At 45.5% G+C, this 20,720-nt stretch overlaps 1 protein-coding gene across 1 annotated transcript; it reads right to left on the bottom strand.

Moving 5' to 3' along the window:
• Positions 1-651: 651 nt before the first annotated feature.
• VKORC1L1 (vitamin K epoxide reductase complex subunit 1 like 1) lies at positions 652-18,728 on the bottom strand. Its single transcript, XM_060259176.1, has 3 exons — positions 18,400-18,728; positions 8,866-8,975; positions 652-6,913 (listed from the first exon to the last, which is right to left on the bottom strand). The coding sequence occupies exons 1-3, from the start codon at positions 18,591-18,593 to the stop codon at positions 6,687-6,689; spliced, it is 531 nt and encodes a 176-aa protein (XP_060115159.1). The 5' UTR covers positions 18,594-18,728; the 3' UTR covers positions 652-6,686.
• Between the last annotated feature and the right edge of the window lie 1,992 nt (positions 18,729-20,720).

Genomic DNA, 20,720 nt, shown 5'->3' with positions numbered 1-20,720 from the left:
ATTTCCTTGATTTCTACCCCACCTTTTCCCCCATTAGGGACCCTAGATAGACTACATTGTTCTCTCCTCAAGGTTATTCTCACAATCCCCCTCCAATTAGATTAGACTGACAGTGTGACTGGCCCAAGGTCACCCAGCAATCTGGGTTTCTTTAGTCTGTCTGACACTGTCCCCGCTACACCACACAGGCCCTCTACCTGCAGTTCACAGCTGAGCTTTGGCTTTTCAGGAAGAAGACGACTGCAGATTTATACCCCACCCTTCGCTCTGAATCAGACTCACAGCGGCTTACAATCTCCTATATCTTCTCCCCCCACAACAGACACCCTGTGAGGTGGGTAGGGCTGAGAGGGCTCTCACAGCAGCTGCCCTTTCAAGGACAACTCCTGCAATAGCTATGGCTAACCTAAGGCCATTCCAGCAGCTGCAAGTGGAGGAGTGGGGAATCAAACCCAATTCTCCCAAATAATCCACACACTTAACCACTACACCAAATGGGAATGACAAGATAAAATGTGATTTAAGCTTGGGGTTTTTCCCCTCCTCTCTCAAAAAGCAGTTCAGCAGGCAAAGATATTCTCAAGCAGCACCGCTGAAGACGTTTTTGAAAAGGTCAAGGAAGCTATTACGGAAACACTGCAAAAAGACATCCACAGGTAATTTCTACATTTATTTTTATACCAAAAAAGTTATGTGCAACAAATAAACATTCTTACATTATTTACATTTTTTTTAAATTCCCCGTTAGCAAAACTCTATTCTAGACCTCAGGATTCTGTAGTCTTAACGTTGAATGTAAAAATGGGACCACTCCCGCTTGACAGACAGTTTGGAATTCAAAGCATGTGATAAAAATTTCGTCCGATGGAACGTACGAGACAGAACACACACACACCAAATACTTAGGCCATGCTTAATACAGACTTTTTAAAAAAGGAAAAAAACAACCTAAAATGGTAACGGAATATCTTTACCCGCAGCCGATTAATCTTGCTAGGTTGTGTTTAAACAACGTTGGCAGAACCCAAGCAAAGTTTAATCTGGTTTTCGCTTCCAACGTCTCCATGCAGATCAAGAACCATCACGCCACCCGATGTTCTCATCCACACTCCACCCCCAACTGTGGGATCAGAGATGCCCCGAAACTGAGCAGCAAAATAACTGAGCATCTTTTTTGGGGGGGGGGGGGACTATGCCCGCATTGAGGTACACTTTGAAGCAAGGCTATCCCCCATGTACCTTTCTTACAGGGCTGTTTCCCTTCTATGCCTGTGAATCGCTCTGCCAGCTTCTTGCCCTCCCTGCCAAAGCAATGCCATTTGGCACATGGGGAAGCTTGGCAGACAGACTTAGATTAACACTGGGAATGATGCAGCTGTCCGCAACTAGGGGTGCTTTCTCCTAATGCAACAACCATCATTCAGTCTGACCAACGCATGCTGGGCTTGTTATCCAAAAGATTTTAAGGTTCTGCAAAGCAAATGGAGGGGCCTTACCGGGTACATGGGTGCTTTCTCCTAGGGAAAGGGACATCTCCATGCACACCAAACTCCACCACTATGATTCATAGGAGGAGGGAGAAGACCATGGCACTGGCCTCCAGCAGTTCCTCGCACATTAACAGCTGAAGTTTTTACTACTAACCACCAAACAGCTAATTTTGACAGTGACCATTGGCCAGAGTGGATAGCAGGGGTCTTGACCTCTCAAGGTATAAGATGGAATTGTTTGCAGGAACAGCTGGCAGCGCAGAGAGAAGCATCATGCGCTCTTCAGTATGCCTACCGCCAACGACACAAGACAGATCAAGATGGGTAGCCATGTTAGTCTGTACCAATACAAAAGAGCAAGAGTCCAGTAGCACCTTAAAGAGTAACAGGGGTGGAATTCTAGCAGGATCTCCTTTGCATATTAGGCCACACACCCTTGATGTAGTCAATCCTCCAAGAGCTTACAAGGCTCTTTTCTGTAAGCTCTTGGAGGATTGGCTACATCATGGCCTAATATGCAAAAAGCAGCTGCTGCTAGAATTCCACCCCTGAAGAGTAACACAATTTACAGTAGGGGATGAGCTTTCGTGAGTCACTGCTCACAGAAGACTATCTGAAGAAGCAAGCACTGACTCATGAAAGCTCGTATTCCACCACAAATTCTGTTAGTCTTTCAAGACCTACTGGACTCTTGCTCTTTTCTACTGCCAACCGCAGGGAGTGATGTAGTCTGCCGCTGCATCACCGTTCACCCCACAAGAGAGGCGGGCACAGGCAGAATGGACTCATACTGGCGCACCATGCACAGGACCTCCTTTCAAGATCCCTCCCCGCCACGTTTCCTGCAGAGGTATCCTCAAAGCTGCAGCACAAATAGTGAAATGATTCAAGAAGAGACAACTCCTGGGGGATGATCTATATTGATAGACCCACACACATAAACTTGGGCAATAATTGCAAGGGGCACAGCTTAAGGGTTTCAGAGAGCTGCTGTTCTGCACCTCTTCCTTGTTCCTTGAGACATGAGACTCCTTCATTTCATGGAAAGAAACGAGCACCTGAGAGGGTCGTGCGCTTGCTGAGTCAGTTACTCTGGTTTTGCTCAGAAACTAGGCTCCTACTGGACTGAAAAGTGCACGCAGATATTGCCTCATCTTTTGAAGAGAGGAAAGAAGCAAAGAAGACAACTGGAAAAGGCGAATTAAACTCAAATTGCCATTTTGCCATTTGAGATTAGCAAAGAATAAAGCAAACTGTGTGGCACTGTATACAATCTCTATTAACAAAATATAATAAAGGCATAAATGCAAAAATCCATTCAAAGATCATACAAAAGTCTCTCAGATAAGTATTAACGTGGAAAGTCCAGGGCCTAGTCCTCAGTTGATATCTTCAGTTAGCAACAGTATTCTCTTGCCCAAGAACTGAAGGAACGTTTGTCTTGTGAAGCTGTTTGACTGGAGTCCCGATCAATAAGTAAGTCTTCAACACTGTGGGAGAAGCTTCAACACACTGAATTGCAGAGAAAGCGCCTTTGGCTGAAGAAGGTTGCCTTTTGGACTTTTGGCTTACTGCCTTTGGACTTCTTGCTAATTGAAGACATCAACTGAGGACTACGCCTTGGATTTAAGTCTGCAAGTACCCACATTGGAAAATAGACTTTCCAGCATTACTACTTACTTGAGAGACTTTTGGATGGCTATTGAAAGGATGTTTGCATTTATGCCTTTATTATATTTTGTTAATGGAGACTGTGTACTGTGCCACACAGTTTGCTTTATTCTTTGCCATATCATTAACTGAGTTTCTTCCTGGTTTTCTGACGATATTATTTGAGATTAGTGGGCAGATTCCTCAACCCAGGGAACAGTCTCAAGCGGAGAACTTCCCCCACTCTTTACCTGCCAACTGCTTGCAGTGTACTATTCTGACCAGGCAGAGACCAGAGTCCAAAAACAGCATCATTCATCTCATCCTTTGATATGTAAAAAAACATTTAATGGTTACAGGAATGTTTTAAAGTTAAAAAAAAAAAAATTCCCAAAAACCCACAGAGTGGCATCTTCTCAAACTGGAGAGGGCAAAACTTTGATGGTCCCCCAGGAAATATTACACAAGGTTCTACCCACCCACTCCTCCTCCTCAGGTTCCAAAGTTCGAGAGAAGCTTTAAATGTACTCTGATCGACGCAAAGATATATTGAGAAGCTCTGGACAAGGACAAGCTGGTTTAGTGTTCTAGTATGTATTGTAACATCACTGGTTTTACAGGGTTCCCCCTTCACCATGCCTTGCACTCCACTCCCATCCCCTGTAAAAAAAAACCAGGACAAATTTTGGCAGACATTTCAATACTGTTGGGAAGTTCATCCAGGGTGGAGGCTTGCTTCCACTGAAGACGCTAATACAAGAGCATTCTGTTAACACCTTGACATTGAATTATTTTCCCCTTCCTTCTTACAGTACATCAAAATTAGGATTTCATACAGAGACTCACAAGGAAGAAATTTCAGACTGAACAGAATTTTTAAAGGGAGGGATTTTGACAAGCTAAGTTCTGACAGAAACGAAGGCAAGAGGACAACCCAACATTGCCAGATTCCCATTTTGGCATCGCTACAGCGAAAGAATACAGCATGGGTTTAGATATAGTCAGAGCTGGCCCTAGATTGTTCTCCTGCCCCTTGGGACTCCACAGGTACGCTCCACGGTCCTTGTCAAAGGGCCATCCCCAGCTATCAGATTGCACGCTGCACTGGCCTTCTTTTCAGTGTCCCCAAGAGATGGGGTGTGTTGACTGGATTGCCTGAGAGCCCTAACCAGACACTACATGTAGCAAGGAGCCTCTGGGTGACCGCAGCAGCTACTGTGTTCTGACAACTACTACAGGCACCCGCAGAGAGCCGCTATTGCCACCTACTCACCCTTTAGAGGCATCTGTGTTATTTCTGCTGCTGCACGAAGGAACAAGAAACTGCAGTGACCTCCTTGTTTCTCTCCATTGCTGCAAGAAGCCACAAAGCATGGCTGGAGGGCAAGCAGAAATGCAGTAGCACTGGTGCGCACCAGAAGGAAACTCTGCACAGGTGTCCATAGCTGGGGTCAAAGCCAATTGCTGCGACTATCCTCTACAACCGTCTCTCGCCCTGCCGAGTCCTGTTCATGAAAACCAGCGCCAAACGGTGCTGATTTCTGTATCAAAACACTGTGGGTTCAGCCAGTTAGGTACAATACTGCACGACGCCCCCTAAGGAAAGACAGGTAATTCCCTAAGGAGGAAAAAAACCAGGCAGCCTCTCTCTACGAATTACCACAGGAGCAAGAGCACAATCCTGCTGCAAGCCCCGCAGTGCCTGTACTGTCCCTGACAGTCAGGGGCCTCAACACGACTGCAGATGGACTACAGAGGCCTGGTGGGCTGAACTGGCACTCTTCGCCTATCGTCAAATTGGGGGCCTCTAGGTGAGAAATTCGTTCACAACACTGCTGCCCCTCGGCATGCAAAGGGGCACAAAACTGCTTCTGCCATACTGCCAAGGTTTGTTTTCATTTGCATATGCAAGCAACACTTCTGCCTGCCAATTTCAGACACCCACAAATATTTGGTTGCTTTTGTTTGCTCTGTTTAAAAGACAGAAGGCACTTTTAAAACGTTGTGTTACAGGATGACACAGACTGGAGTGCGGGGGGGAGGGGGGGAGAGAAGGAGAACAGGACAACAATGCAGTGATCCGCAATTCGCTCGAACGTTATCATTTCAAGAACAGCGATTGAATCCTGAAACGCCCCACTCAGTTCCAAGTCATTTGCCCACTTATTTCCTCGAACAACCCCACCCAAACGCACAAGCTCCCTCCGCTGCACACCACTTTGGGGTGAGGGAGAGTTGATTACACATTCGCTCTAATCTCTCCTATGTATCAAGGATCCTGAATCGCTCGGTCTCTTTGGCCATCGCCTGTAGGAATGACTTCCTCCACTAACCACTCAAAGGGAAGGGAAGCTGACCAAAAAGCCTGGTTTTCTTCGGCAGCCACCCTTTTGGTTTCAATAGGGCTAATAGGAGAAGACTTCACTGAAGGCGATGCCTGAACAGTGCATCAGTTTGCCAGTAAGTTACTGGGATCCAGTGTAAGAGTTGCAGTTTTACACAGCAGCTTATAGAACCTTTAATACTGCCTGACTTTCTGACACTGGTCCGAAGGGAGCGACCAGTTCTGTCCCTGAATTCCACTTAGAAGACACTTCCCCTTTAAAAAAAGAGGCATCTTCCTCTAACAGACTCCACGTCCCATCCCAGGCCATATACCCTTCCCCAGTGTCCTCAGAAAAGACTTTTTTTGCCAGCCATAACAACTTTATATGTTATGCAGGGAAACCTGAAATTGTTCCATTGAAAGTGGAACACATAACAACCGTCAGCATCAATTTACGTCTCATTATGGATACACGTGCATGTGTACGCATACGGAAAAAAAGGGAATCTCAGCTAACCGCAAGTCTTCCGCAGAGATGGGCTCATTTTATCCTGCTTTTTTGTTTGTTTGTTTGTTCAGACAAATCTCCCAACAAGAGGACAAATGATTCTTCTTCACGGTCACTATGCTTCTAAACAAAACCAGCCAAGCTTCTGTCTTTTGCAAAGGTACGGCTGGCCCTTTCTAGTGTTAGGTACAATTTTGTAGCAAGTGTCCTAGTTGCACCTATGCTTTTCAAACCCCATCAGCTACAGACAGACACACACAATGTAAACACGGCAACGTCTCCGTATGGTACCTCTAAAGTCTAGAATAAAGTTATCATGATCACGTCTTCCATTAGACCCCAAAACTGAATTTATGCACGCGCACGGTACTTCCTAGCAAGTGTTTCCAACTTTAAATATTTGGATGGGGGGGGGAGGGGGAAGACAGGACAGAGTAAAGAATCTGCAGTGAAGAAATGCCACCAAAGCAGAGTTAAAGCTCATCTCTGATTGGATGAGAAGTTTCTCAGCTGTTCCTCACCACACCGACTTGAAGGTTAGCGCGGGAGTTATTTCAGGGGCTCCTTCTTCATTGGTTGTAATTAAGCCAGTTATGATTCTCGGGAAAAGCGTCCCAATAAGAATTTAAAAAAAGGTCTCTCTTTTACTGTGAAATAAACTCAAGTTGAAGTTGGGTCTTCAAATTCCATCAGCCAAACGTTCACAGGGAAATTAATCCTGTTTGGGGAGGAGCTGGCGTTTCCAGGCCTCGTTCAAGTAAACTAGTCGTTTGTAGTTGATGATAAAGAGAATGAAGTTCAGCAAGTACGTGACAACACAGATAATGCAGAATTCCTTCAGCACAAAGTACAGAATGTAGGCCAGGTACAAGGATCCTATTACAGACACTATGGAGGACATCATGAGGACTAGCGCCGCTACCGCACTTGCCGTCGTTCCTGGAAAGCAGAACACAGGGCAGTTACTGCTACTTTGTTTTGAACTTGAGAACTTACAAGGATTCTGGCTGTAACATGGCACAATCATTATGCTGAAATATACCATTAAAAAGATACGTCAGTGTTTCAACCAAAGCAGACCGTGACAGGGCTGATTTTTTAAAACCTCTCTTAACAGTTTATCAACCTCAGCGGTAACATGCTACTCACTGTTAGACAAATGAACAAGGCCCTCTTTTAATGCTAAAAACTTCAATAATTTTTAATCTGAGAGGAGATGCCTTTGTAGCTTGAAGTAATAAATAACTCAGCCTATTCTGTTCATTGCAGAGAAGTACCACAAAGTAGGAGATGCCTTAAAAGTATTGTATGGTTTATACTTACTAATTATTTAATATGATCACACCGTGGGATAGGACATAAATTACATGATTATTACCCGCAACTTTTAAGAGACAAAAATGTATATCTGGCCAGCTATTGGAATCCACGTAGTTGGCACTACTGTATGTTTGACGAAGGGAGCGCTGACTATCTAAAGCTGGTCTTTAAGGTACTACTGGACTTGACTCTATGTTTTACTTGTTATTAGCAACTTTCCCTTTCCCCCCCTCTTCTTTTCCTGTTAGGAAAATCTAAAATAGTCATTTTAAAAACTTCAATGATTAAATCTTTTGAAAAACATGCAGATGCAACACTGCCAGACCTACCCTGATGAACAGACTGTGAGTGCCCGGTGGGTTCCTGGGTTCTCTCCCATGCAAGCTTTTTTGTCAGGTGGGTAGATTAGGAGTTTTATGGTACAGCTACCTCTAGGGCATACTGCGCCCAGTTCTAGAGTATGCATCAACCCAATGTGCTGAAGCTTCCATCCAGTTCATTCTTCAACCAAGTTTCAATCATCCTCCGGGTTGTTGTTCTTTTTAAGAGATGGCCCACAAATTGTTTTTTAAAAAAAAACATGGGGCACATACATAACACAGATGAATGGCCTCTCCATGGCACACGATTGATTGCAACCAATTATCACGAGAAGCATGCATAACTCAGAGCCAAGAGCAACATCAGGGCCTCAGCCTCTGTGCCTCGTTGCTGGCCCCCCATAATAACTGGCCGGCCACTGTGCGAGGCAGGATGCTGGACTAGATGGACCGCTGCTCTGATCCAGCAGGGCTCTTATGTTCTGATGAGAGGCACCCAAGTCCGAGGGGCGGGGGGAGAACACAAAAACATGCAGGGTGCTCAAATCACCTAACAATGCTACTTCTGCACCCAGACAGTCATGTTAAGGATGCCTGGGTTTACTAGCCTAGACACATGGGCATGGAAGATCATTGTGCGGTACCATGAAGCCACAACAGAAGACATGCCTCTCCTGCAGCAAAGGGTGTATAACCCCAAGCAGGGTGGCTGATCCTTGTCAAAAAGATGTGCAAGCACCACCCCTGGTTTATTTAATGAAGCATCAATGCACAGGGCTCTGGAGCACAAGAAAGAAGCGACAGCCTGTGCGCTCCAGTTTAGTAGAGTTACTTCACACTGTTGCGGAGAAAGCTGCAACAGAGGGCACCTCAAGTGACCATCCTCTTTTTGATTTCCCAACACCCTTTAGATCTGGAATTCAGATTCACGAGTGAGTCCCATCATTCTCTTCCTTCAGATCCTTGCTCATAAACTGCCTTTACCTGACCGCCCTCCGCCCATGAGCCGTGGGCAAACTTTTACCTGGCCACCTGTAGCGAGCAAGAATCTCTTCCAAGCAATCAGGCTGGAGAACTTTTATAAACTTGCAAGATGGTTGCGCCTTTCTCCTCTTACAGGCAGGGGAGAAGCTGAGGTCCTTGAGTCACCAGGGCAAGTTTTACATCGCCTACGCAGCCCAGCTCGCTTTCAGAAACCAAATCTGCACAAAGCCCACAAGAGGATTATAAAGAAAAGGCACAACAACTTACCAAGTAGCATCTGTAGTATATAAAACACAAGTCCGAAAACACTGTTCGGTTGGTTTATTGCACTGTCCTTCCCAAATATGGAGCCCAGCAGGCCGAACCCTCGACCCCATCTGCAAGACAATGGAACAAACACTCTACATTGTAAGAACTGGCTTCTTTTGCTTCCTCTTTCAATTAGTCTCACAAGCAGCAGGAATTAAAACATGATCCTATGTAGACTGTTCTGTAACCCCCACTCCATACCTCACCCCCAAGAAGAGAATCCAGTTTGCTCAAGTCAGGAAATCCGCAAAAGAATGCTCCATGTTAACCTGGCAACTGGTTCCAGGGGTGAGCCTGTGCAAACAAGATGCTATCAGAGCAAACAAAGCACTATCTCCCCCCAAACAACATATCCTTGAAAATATGTTGTGCTGCTATATAAATGCAATGTACCAGAGATGATCTTAGAGCAAAATCCTCATACGTCACATGTTGAGTAAAACCTGTCCTAACTAGTGTTCCCTCTAAGCTGAGTTAATGTGAGCTAACTCAATTTTTTAGCACAGATTTTTGTCTTCGCTCAGGAAGGATGGCCCCAGAGCAACCTAATTTATGCAGTAGCCAAATTGCTTGCTCACAAACTTTAATGCCAGTGGCTCACGAAGTAGAATCTTTTCTCAAGAGACTCCATAGCTTAGAGGGAGCATTGGTCTTAGCTACTCCAGTCATTCCAAAAGATTGTATTTCTTAGGGTTTCTTCAGCGTGCCCCCAAATGTAAGTTTTTCCGCTGGCAAATAATTAGGGGGAAAGGAGCAACATTTCCAGTTTTCTGTTCAGTCTTCACATCTGTGAACTAAAGGCGTGGGTGCTTTCAGTGGCAGATTATAAAGGGTGGCAAAATAGCAATCTCCTGCCACATCCCAGGTTTCAGACCCCTTCGCATTGTTTCCAAGGGGATCCTATTCCTGGCCAACTCAGTGTGCCATAAACCATTACAGGCCTACATGCCCAAGGCACTGCTCCCTCCACTGGGGGTTCCCATCTCATCCCCTAGCAAGAAAGTGATATGCGCCAAGTCAAAACAGCATGACAAAGAGGAAGCTCCACAGCAATCCCCAGAGCTACTGGCCAAGGCAACTCCAGTGCATCAGTAAGCTGGTGACTAGACAGCCTGAGCTGTAGCTGCATCAGTACCTCTCTGGAGGGCAGGAAACCCCTCCATATCTTGCAGAACTCAGAGTGTGTGTGGCCTGCACTGGACTCTTTAAAAAGTCAGCAAGTCACTTGAGCCTAAGAAGAACCTTCCCACACTACTAGCTTGCTCTCATAAGCCAGGGGTCAGAAAAGGAACACAGCAACTGGAGGGAGGAGTGGCTAGCCACCTCTTGGCCTAAGTTCCAGGGCATCTGCTTCCGTGGCTGAGTCTCCCAAATCTTACGCCAACACTTTAATCACTATACTACACTACGGCACATTTTTTTTTTAAAAGGGAAAACTGTAGTAAAATAACCCCTCAAGCCCTTGGCTTTTAGCATGAAGAATTTACCCAACTGGCCCAGATCTCAAGCTGCTAGAAGAGTTCCCACCTCTAGCTTTACTGCACTTGTTTTTGCTCATGAATAGGGTTTACTCTCCATTGCCACCAGCAAGCCAAATTGTGACATGACGTCACCCCAGAGTCAGAAATGACTGGTGCTTGCACAGGGGACCTTTACCTTTAACTTACAGTCAGACCTGGGAGTGGGGAGGGAACAGAGCGTCCTCCCTAATTCAGCCAACATGGAGGTAAGGGGGAAATGTTGAGCCCTTTTATAAATGCTACAGCTTAATGCACTAATAATAATAATAATTGTATGGTATTGTGTGTAGGACAGCCAGGAGATCCTTAGATTGTCTGAAAGCTGCAAGTTCTAGCTCTTAGCATCGTGCAGTGGAGAACCAGACTTGTTTTAGGGGGTGAAAGAGCTCTGAAAAAGCTGTGACTGGCCCAAGGTCACCCAGCTGGCCTCATGTGGAGGAGTGAGGAATCAAACCCAGTTCTCCAGATTAGAGTTTGCCACTCTTTACCACACTAACTGGCTCTGCTAATTATTGCGAATGTCACTAATTATTGTGCACATTATCATGTCAATGCACTGTGTTCCAGTTGTCCCTGTAGTTAGTGCACTGTATTCCAGTTTTTATGCTATTTATCATACTTCTTGTTTTTTCATGGCATGGTTTTCTGATTTTGTGATCTTCCAAAAGCTTCAGAGAGATTAACATAAACTGATTCCCTGTAAGGTTCCTAGTCTGCACACCTAACCTGGCAGGAGCACAACCCTCCCAGGGCTAGCCCCTTTGGAACAAAGTGGCCACTTTGAAAAGGAGCAGGATCCCTCACATGAACGACCCATTACAACTAAGGAAAAGGTACAGAGAAATTTAAACAGCTTAAGAAAAAAACTGGGCCATATCAACACAGCATCCCCTGTGCTCATGAACTTCCAGCAGCAGCGGAATCAACTCTCTTCCTCTTAAACCTTAAGGATCAAAGTCACTTCTGATGAGACACATCCTATGTTTGGCAGTTTCCCTGGAGACTAAAGAAGAGGCACCGATTTTGAACAAGATTCCTCTAATCGAGCCACAGAGCTGGCGAAATTATGGGGATAATTCCTAGCAATGGAAAGCAGCAGAATTCCAACCTGTAGATTGTTTGTCTGAAACCTATCTGTCCCAGAACTCCATGAAAAGACCCTGAGATCATGAAAGGGTTCTGACAACTTGCAGGACTCAGTGGTGTCAAACTCATTTGTTACGAGGGCTGGATCTGACATAAATAAGACCTTGTTGCGCCAAGCCATGTCAGGCTGGCCCATGTCAGGCCAAGCTGTGTGTGTGTGCCTATTTAAGAATACGTAGAAGAGATATAAACTTTTTACAGGACACAGACAAAAACAATTAAATATTTTTTTAAAACAAAAACTTAAAACAAGCTTAAAATGTTAGCACTTGTTAGTCTTAAAGGTGCTTTCTTTGTATTTCTCCCATGGGATCCAGGGATCAGGGCAAAGGAAGCTCTGGCTCTTTCCTTCCTTCCCCAGGGGACAGGTGAGGGAGGAGCCTCAACCAAAAGAAGGGAATGAGGCCTGGCCCAGTTGCTCTGCTGTGCGATTGACAGAGCCTAGAGAAACAAGCTCTGCCTTCTCCAAGGGAGGATCCTCAGGCAATGGAGAAAATAGAGGTTTTGCTCTGTAGCTCCTGTGCGATTGAGCAAGCCTTGCAAAGCAAGCTGTTATGCAGAAGGAAGCAAGAGAGAGGGAGAAGGAAGCAGATGACAACCAGTTGTCACATGTTTGACACCCCTGATCTAAGCCCTAGCATGTCCCATTAACTCGGGACTATAAAACCCTCACTAGAGAACCAAATATAGCTCTTTAAGGTAAAGCATTTTGGAGGAGTAGGTGGGATGCCAGACAAACCAGCACATGAAGGGAACGGCAGACAAATATTTTTATGGGATGAAGGGTTTCTTAAGAGACGCTTTTCAGAAAGGGAAATGACAGAAGTGAACAGCTGCTAGCAATCCAAGTGGTAATCACACAGAGATTTATGCCAGTGCACTAAAAGAATTGCACAGGACACTCCTGTGTGTATTATTGACTTTACTGTGAAACCCTGCATGGGTCACTTCCTGATAAACCCCTCGCAAGTACTAGTGTTTGAATAATCCAACATATTGTGTATAAGAAGACAAGAGAAGCCATGTTATGGATAAGCAAACAACATATTGAGCATAGGCGAACAAGAGAAACCATGTTGGGTCGGGCCAATGGCCCATCCAGTCCAGCACTCTGTGTCACACAGTAGCTAACCCCCAGCTGCAGTTAGACTCAAGTCCAGTAGCACCTCAGAAACCAACAAGATTTTTGGAATATGAGCTTTTCAAGAGTCAAATCTCCCTTCATCAGATGCCTCTGACTACCAACAGTTCATACCCCGAAAACCTTGTTGGGTCTCTAAGGTGCTACTGGGCTTGAATCTAGTTGTTCTACTGCAGAACAACATGGCTGCTCTCTGAAATTAAATGTTTCCAGTGAAGCAAATAGGTTTTCTCATACAGACTCTCTGCTAATCTCTTGCTCTGAATAGCCTGGCTCCATAATAATAAAAGGCTGTTGACCCTTACCTTAATTCAAGGCTATCCCCTAATGCAACTCACAGGAGACAGGCTAAAGTTTCTTCTCAACATGAACAGCGACAGAGGAAGGGGCAGAGTCCTCCCCACTATTTATGTCCACTGGCCTACTCCATGGAAAGTCAGCAGTTGAGCTCCGTGAGAGGAGATTCTTGTCAGAGAATGCACTCACTGGTGACTTCTTCAGATCAAAATACAACCCCTTTAAGTTAGCCACAGACCAGTTTAAGAGACCAGTCAGAGTCAATCCTCCTGTAACACCAGCCATTCATCTCTTGGATGCCCCACCTGGAGCTCTGCTACCATCAATTATTTCTGAACAGCCCCATCAATGTGCATGTTACTTTATAGTGAAACAAGATGGCTGGCTCTGCCCTGAAGAGTTTACAGTCTAAAATTTTTTTTTAAATAGAGATGACGGAGCAAGAGGAAAGCAAAAGACAAGCAAGAAGCACCTCCATACAGTTTAAGGCCAAGGCTGTGTCACTAGTTTCAGAGAGAGATGATGCAGATGGGCTTTCCTGAGGTCCCACCTGAATGACTAAGGCTAGTCATTCTTTCCTTCCTGTGCATGGTCAAGAGTCTCCCCACCCTAGAACAAGGCTCCTTTCTGCAGCTCGAACCAAACCATGGCCATTACCAGGGGTGGCCAACCAAGTTTAACGTAAGAGCCACACAGAATAAACGTCAGATGTTTGAGAGCCACATGACTTGAATGTCAGATGTTGGAGGGAAGGAAGGAGGGAAGGAAAACAAATAGATGGGGGAGGGAGGGAAAGGTGGAAAGAAAGCAACTTAACTTTAAATGCATTCTTCAAGCTGCCGGCTGGCTTGGAGAAGTGATTTAAAGAGAGAAATGCCTTCTCCAAGCTGGCCAACAGGGTGCTGGGGGCCTGGAAAGTCATACAATTTGTGTGTAAGAGCCACATGTGGCTCCCGTGTTGCAGTTCGGCTACCTCTGGCCATTACCCACGATGACTTTCAGCAGACCTCCATGTACATCAAATACCACCAGCCACTTAGGAAACCCACCCACACATCAAATCTTTCCTGTGGTTCAAAAACCTTGCAAAGTTTAAAAGATACACCACGCTGTACAGAATATTTCAAGCGTGGAAGATACCAACCACCTGCCAATGTTTCACCATGATGCTTTGTAGACACCAAGAATAAGCAGTTGGTTGTCAACAGCCTATCAATAGCCTGACTGTGTGTACAACTCCATCTCTTATGAAATCGACTTTACCTTGAGCACAGGCCTGGTGAAAAAAGAGCCAGCTGTTCACACAGGTAGAATCACTTCCAGGTGAAGAGGGAGAAACAACACACCAAGTGAAGAGGCAGGCTGGGGAATGATTTACTCCGACATTAAACAAAACTGCCCACGTTCTCTGGGATGACTGTCAAGTGGCGATTCAGTATGCAAAGTTCATTATTAGAAGATCGAGTAGTTCCAGAATGTAATTAAAGAAGCATGGCACGTTCTCTACCATCAATAACAGACCACCTGGGAACTATGTAACTGTACAGCATTGCATCTCCCCCACAGTTTGAAAAAGGCAACAAACGGATCATGTTTTAAGAAACCACTGCCACATTTTGAAAATTGACCTCTTATTGGGTGGGCTGCTTTTCCAAATTTTGAGGTGTTCATTGACAGCACAGGCTAACTTTGCCTGGAGTTCCGAACAGCTGAAAGCAGAGCAGAGTGTACACTGGGAGGCAGCAGGAACAGTGGTAAAACTGCTAGAGCACCAGACTCGAGCTCCCAAGGCTCCTTCAGACTTGACCTGGCTATAATTAGCTCTGGGTCAGGCTTAAACCTTTGCCAGATCACAAGGCAAACTCTGGCCTTGTTCATATTGCCCCCTAAGCCCTAGACTACATAGCAGCCCCTAAAACTAAGCGGTTTAGTCAGTTTCTGGATGGAAGCCCTTCCCATGTGCAACCACCACAACTTCCTGTTTCATCTTCCATCCAGTAACCATAAAAATAGCAAAGTTGTGCACCAGCTCTCTGCCAGTTTTTCACCTTCAAACCTTTTCCGCCTTTGAAACAGTCTTTCTTCACTTCTAACACCATTCTCCTTCTCAACTCGTCCCAACCCATTCTACACCTTTTATTCCAGCTTTCCTCCAAAGAACTCATAGTGACATACATTATCCTCCCTTCTTCTATTTTTTTGCACCACAGCAATCCTGTGAGGCAGGTTAGGCTGACAAAATGACCAGCTCAAGGTCACCCAGCAAGATTCATGACATAGTGGGGATTTAAACCTGGTCTCCCAGGTGACAGTCTGACAGGCCAAGCACTATACCATGCTGGCTCTATTACCTAGCTAATTGAGTTAGTTTTGAGTGTAACTAAGTATATAAAACACCAGGCCACAACTGGAAGCAAAGGGGACAGAGGCATCTCAACTTTTTAACCTGCACAGTTAGTCCCAGGAGGGATCAACTGTTACTCCAAATTCTGTGCAACACAAAAAATAAAGTATCAACCACTCTGCTTAAGAAAAACATGAGCCCCGGAGTAAATCAACACAACACAGAAAAATTGCACAGATGAGAGCTTCAAAAATCTACAGGCAGTCAATGTTCTGATGTAAGATTGTCACACAGCCATGGGTCATTCTGTAGAAAAATAGGTGGTGGAGCTCATCCAAAGATTGTTATGCAGCTGCAATACTATTAAATGGACAAGGAGGTGGAACTCTCAGAAGGAGGAGGTGGAACTCTCAGAAAGGTTCAAGAGCTGAGTTCCTGTGATCTTCCACTGAATCTGAGGCCTGAACACAGCTAAGATTTTTCTCAGGAACCTTCTGATGCTTAGTAAGTCTCAGGACTTGAACAAAGCTTCCAACTGTTTTGAAGTTATGCTAAATACATAAAGGTTGACTAAGAAAATTGAAGCCATGTAACTGAACTGTCCAGAACACACAAGCTGCTATGGGAACAAAGTGAGTAGCACAAGGTTCAGGGCATATAAGATTATATAGCATGCCAAGTAAGAGAAGCATCCAGCAGTAGGAAAGTAGCACCCAACCACTTTGGATCCTTCTTCATGTCAAAAGAATCACACATCACTTCCTGAATCCAGTTTAATAACCAAAGTACCTCTTTCCCAAAAAAGTCAAAACAACAGACTTGTGGCATGACAGACACATGGATTTATTACGCTGTAAACTCTCACAAGCCAAGACCCACTTTGTCAGGTGTGTGAAAATGGTGTGGCCTCTGCTGCAATAAAGTTTTGTCTTTAAGATGCCACAAGTTTGTTATTTTAGCTGCTACAAGAAAAAATAGTTGCCCTTTGGAGTAAGAAACCAGGTTATTTTGTTGCCTAGGCACTTGTTTGCATTCACCCTTAACCTGATTCTTTTGCTACAGTTTTTTTACTTCCAAAAAGGACACCTCTCTCACTGTCAACCTAAACACCTGCCCAGCCCAAGTCCAATCCACTGATCTGCCCACAGCATTAGTTCCTGCTTTAGTGACCTCTGCTTGCTCATGGCTGTCACCCTGATCTACCATTCCCAGCCCCAAGGTGTCACACTTCCTTGCAGCCTGAACTCTATAAATACCTCTGTTCATCCAGTCAGGCTTGACAGATGTCACCAGATACAAGGTCCATTGCTAAGCTCTGATCCACAAAGCCTGCACAGTAAGAAACCCAGTCAAAACCAGAATGTGCATGTGTGTGATTAAGTGTCATGGAAACTTATGGCAACCCTAAAAATGTATGAACTCCAAAACATCCTATCCTTAATAGCCTTGCTCAGGTCTTGCAAACTGAGATCCAAGGCTTCCCATATGGAGCCAGTCCAACTCATTTTGGGTCTTCTTTTTCCTGTGGCCTTCAATTTTTCCTAACATTTTTGTCTTTTCCAGTGACTCCTGCCAAAATACAATAGCTTAGTCATTTTAGCTTCTAGGAGGAGTTCAGGCCTGATTTGATTTAGAACCCACTTATCTGTCTTTCTGCCATTCCACAATAACTGTAAAACCCTGCTCCAGCACCATATTTCAGTTCTGCTAGAATAGTCCAGGTTAAATGCTAACATGCCCAGCCACACCCCTGCCAATCAAAGCAACCTCACCCAATTCCTCTCCTTCTCTGCTTCCACTGCATACTCTCATTCACAGTCACGCCCTCAGAAAGCTCAAATCCACAGCCTCCTTGTTTGAGACAGAGAGACTCACACACCCCAGTTACACAACCCCTCTGCCTTGACTAGCAGCAATTCATCTTCAAACCCCGACTTATTTAAGCCAGAAACCCATTTGTCAATGAGATGAGAAAAGCCAGAAGATAGTCAATGTTTGGGCAAAGACACAATACAGAGTATATGCAGAGTTCTCCCCTCACTGCAGCCTCTCTATACTTACCTAATGATGCAAAATGCTAAACAGAACTGACTCTCCTCTTAGTCATTAAGGTTCTCCCATCATTTAACTTACTCTAAATTACATTTTCCAACCTTCCATCTTTTAAAATCAAAGTGACTTCCCTTAGACAAAAACCATTCCAAAGTCATCCCAATAACATAGTAATCTGACCAATACAGTTATTTCATCATTCTAAAGTAACAGCAACAGTGCTGCAGAATAAACTTCTGCACACACCTTACTCCCATCATAAAAGGCCCTACCTGGGAAGCCCACAAGCTTTTATTGCACCAGCAGTTAAGACTAAAGCTACAATTCTAAACAAGCTTACCTGTAAATGAGAACTACCCTCTGAATAGAGACACACAGCATCTCCTTGTAAGTTACGAACAGGGCCCCACCCAACCTCGGTTCAAACCTCAAGTCTAGCACAGGTCTACTAAGCGTCCCTCCCTCATGACCATTGTTTCCTCTAAGCTGAGTTAGTGTGAGCTAGCACACAGATTTTTAGTCTCCAGCTCACACATTTTTGTCTTAGCTCAGGAAGGATGACCCCAGAGCACACTAATTTATGCAGTAACTCCCAACTTTAATGCCAGTAGCTCACAAAGTAGAATTTTTGCTCACAAGACTCTGCAGCTTAAAGGGAACATTGCTCAAGACATAGGGAAGAATATTCCTAGTTTACCTTAAGGAATGCAGTATGGAATACAACAAGCACTAACCACACGCTGGGTATTATTATTATTCCTCCCAGACTGAAGACCAGAGGTTGGTGCCTGTCCCCTGGGGTCACCTAGCGAGGGCCTGGTTGCTAAGAGACTTCCTCTTCGGGCCTCCAAGTTCTGCCCCCTTGACTGGCACTCCCCAGTGCCCACGAGCGGCCCTTTGCATATGCCCAGAGGCCCCCTTGCGAGCAGCGCGTGGCCCACCCTGGTGGCAAGGGAGGCGCCCCCTTGTCTAAACGCAGAGGCCCGCCTGACCTGGAGGCGATGGCGGCGGAGCAGCGGACGCGCTCGCTGAGGTCACAGAGGGCCTGGTAGTGGAGATCGCGCCCCTTCTCGCGCTCCAGGTGGCAGGCGTAGAGGGAGAGCGCGATGCCCGCTAAGCACACGGCGTAGCGGGCCACCCGCTCCCAGCGCGGCACCGACACTCGCAGCAGGACGGGCGCCGCCATCTTAGCCCAGCCCTGCCCTGCCTCCCTGGCGGACTCGGCAGAAGACTGGCTCGCGAGGTGGGAACGCTGCGCCACGCACGCCCCGCGACCATTGGCTGGTGCTTGGGAAGCCACGCCCACCACCTCTTTCGCCTTCGCCCGGGAACGTGGCGCTCCCCTGCTACAGGCCGCGAACAGAACCGGGCGAGCGACCAATCACAGAGCGCGCACAAGCGGGTTTTACGTGGAAACACCGCCCACCCGCACTGACGAAACGGGAGGGAATGCGCGGCTGTATTTGGATTGGATAGCGTCAGAAAGGGGCGCGGCTTTTTGTGCCCCTTTGTGTCATTCAGTGACTCGAGGAAGCCGCGGGTTCGAATCCTTGCTGCCGTCACAGGCTAGAACAGGAGTGGCCAAACTTGCTTAATGCAAGAGCCACATAGAATAAACGTCAGATGTTTGAGAGCCGGAGGACATGAGCGTCAGACGTTTGAAATAAGAAGGAGGGAAGGAAGATGTGTGTGTGTGTGAGAGAGAGAGAGAGAGAGAGGTGGAAAGAAAGCTGCTGGCTGGCCTGGCTTCGGGAAGTGATGTAAAGAGATAAACACCTTCTCCAAGCCAGCTGACTTGGTGGTGGAGGCTTCGAGAGCCGCACAATATGTGTGAAAGAGCCACATGTGGCTCCCCAGCCACAGTTTGGCTTCCCCTGGCCTAGAACGTCAGAGGGCGCTATAATTTTCAACAATACAAAAAGACTCCATGAGGATCATTCGAATGACTCTTTTTCTTTATGGCTCATGGGACTGTATGTAATTCCTCATTTTACCCTCACAGCTACCTTGTGATTCAGGTTGGTAGCTGTGTTGGTTTGAAGCAGCAGAATAGTTCTAGACCAGTGGCACCTTTAAGACTAACAAAGTTTTATTGAAGGTATAAAATTTCTTCTGTATCTGAAGAAGTGTGCATGCGCATGAAAGATTATAGCTTGAAAAAAACTTTGTTGGTCTTCAAGGTGACACTGGACCCAAAGTTTGTAATGAATTGTAGAATGCAATGTATTCTACTTTTCTACTATGCAATTTGGTGGAATGTATTTCTCTGGCCTGGGGACAAGGGTGATACATAACCAGTTGTCCCCCTTTCAAAGATGATGATGATGCTATAAGGCTGTCTCTATGCTTGAGAGGAGACAGATGGAATATAATAGCAGGCTTTCAGTTGTTCTCAGCATTCCACTATTAAGGATACATCAGTCTCCAATTTAGACATATTTATTTCCTTCACTGTATTTCCTCTCAGAATTAAATCCAAGCAAATGGTAACCGTATACACGAAGCTTGTTATTCCTGTTTGGTTCTTGCATCTGTTAAACACCTTTTATTATGCTAATTTGCTGCTCACCCCTCTTCCTATATATATATGGACTGGTAACTTCCATCTGAAAAAATGTGTGTGCATACAAAAGCTTTGGTTGGTCTCAAAGGTGCCACTGGCCTCAAACTTTGTTCAACAACCCTGTGAGGTAGACTGAAAGAAAGTGACTGGCCCAAGGGCATCCAGTGAAGTTCAGAACTGGGGGGCTAAATCCAGATCTCCCAGATTCAACTCTCTGACTGCTTCACCATACCACGCTGAAATGTAGCTTATAGTATAATTATAAAATGGAATGTGATATATTTTAAATATGTATGAGATAGTTTGCCCTGACCTGGATAGCCCAGGCTAGCCCAGTCTCATTAGATCTTGTAAACTAAAGAGGGTTGGCCCTGGTCAATATTTGAGTAGGAGATGACCAAAAATGCCAGGGTCGCTACACAGAGGCAGGCAAAGGCAAACCACCTCTGAATGCCTCTTGCTTTGAAAACCCTATGGAGTCAGCTGTGTATTAACGGCAAAAAAAACGTTTTTGTCATGTAACTTCAACTACATCTTCAAGGTTCATATGAATGCTGTACTCTTAGGGTTTATATCACATTGATCCCATGCTTCTTCCGAAGAGTTCCTGGCTATGGTTCTCTCCCATTTTTATTCTCAACGTTCCCATGAAATAAAGCATACTGAGAGTGGAACTGTATCAAGACCACACAGTGAGTTTCACCCATGGCCGACTGGGAATTCTAGGGTTGCCAACTCTGGGCAAGGAAG

The sequence above is a fragment of the Heteronotia binoei genome, chromosome 18, assembly GCF_032191835.1.
Source record: "Heteronotia binoei isolate CCM8104 ecotype False Entrance Well chromosome 18, APGP_CSIRO_Hbin_v1, whole genome shotgun sequence".
Classification (NCBI taxonomy): domain Eukaryota; kingdom Metazoa; phylum Chordata; class Lepidosauria; order Squamata; family Gekkonidae; genus Heteronotia; species Heteronotia binoei.
The sequence above is the reverse complement of the archived record's forward strand: the minus strand, read 5'-3'. Positions and strand labels throughout refer to the sequence as shown.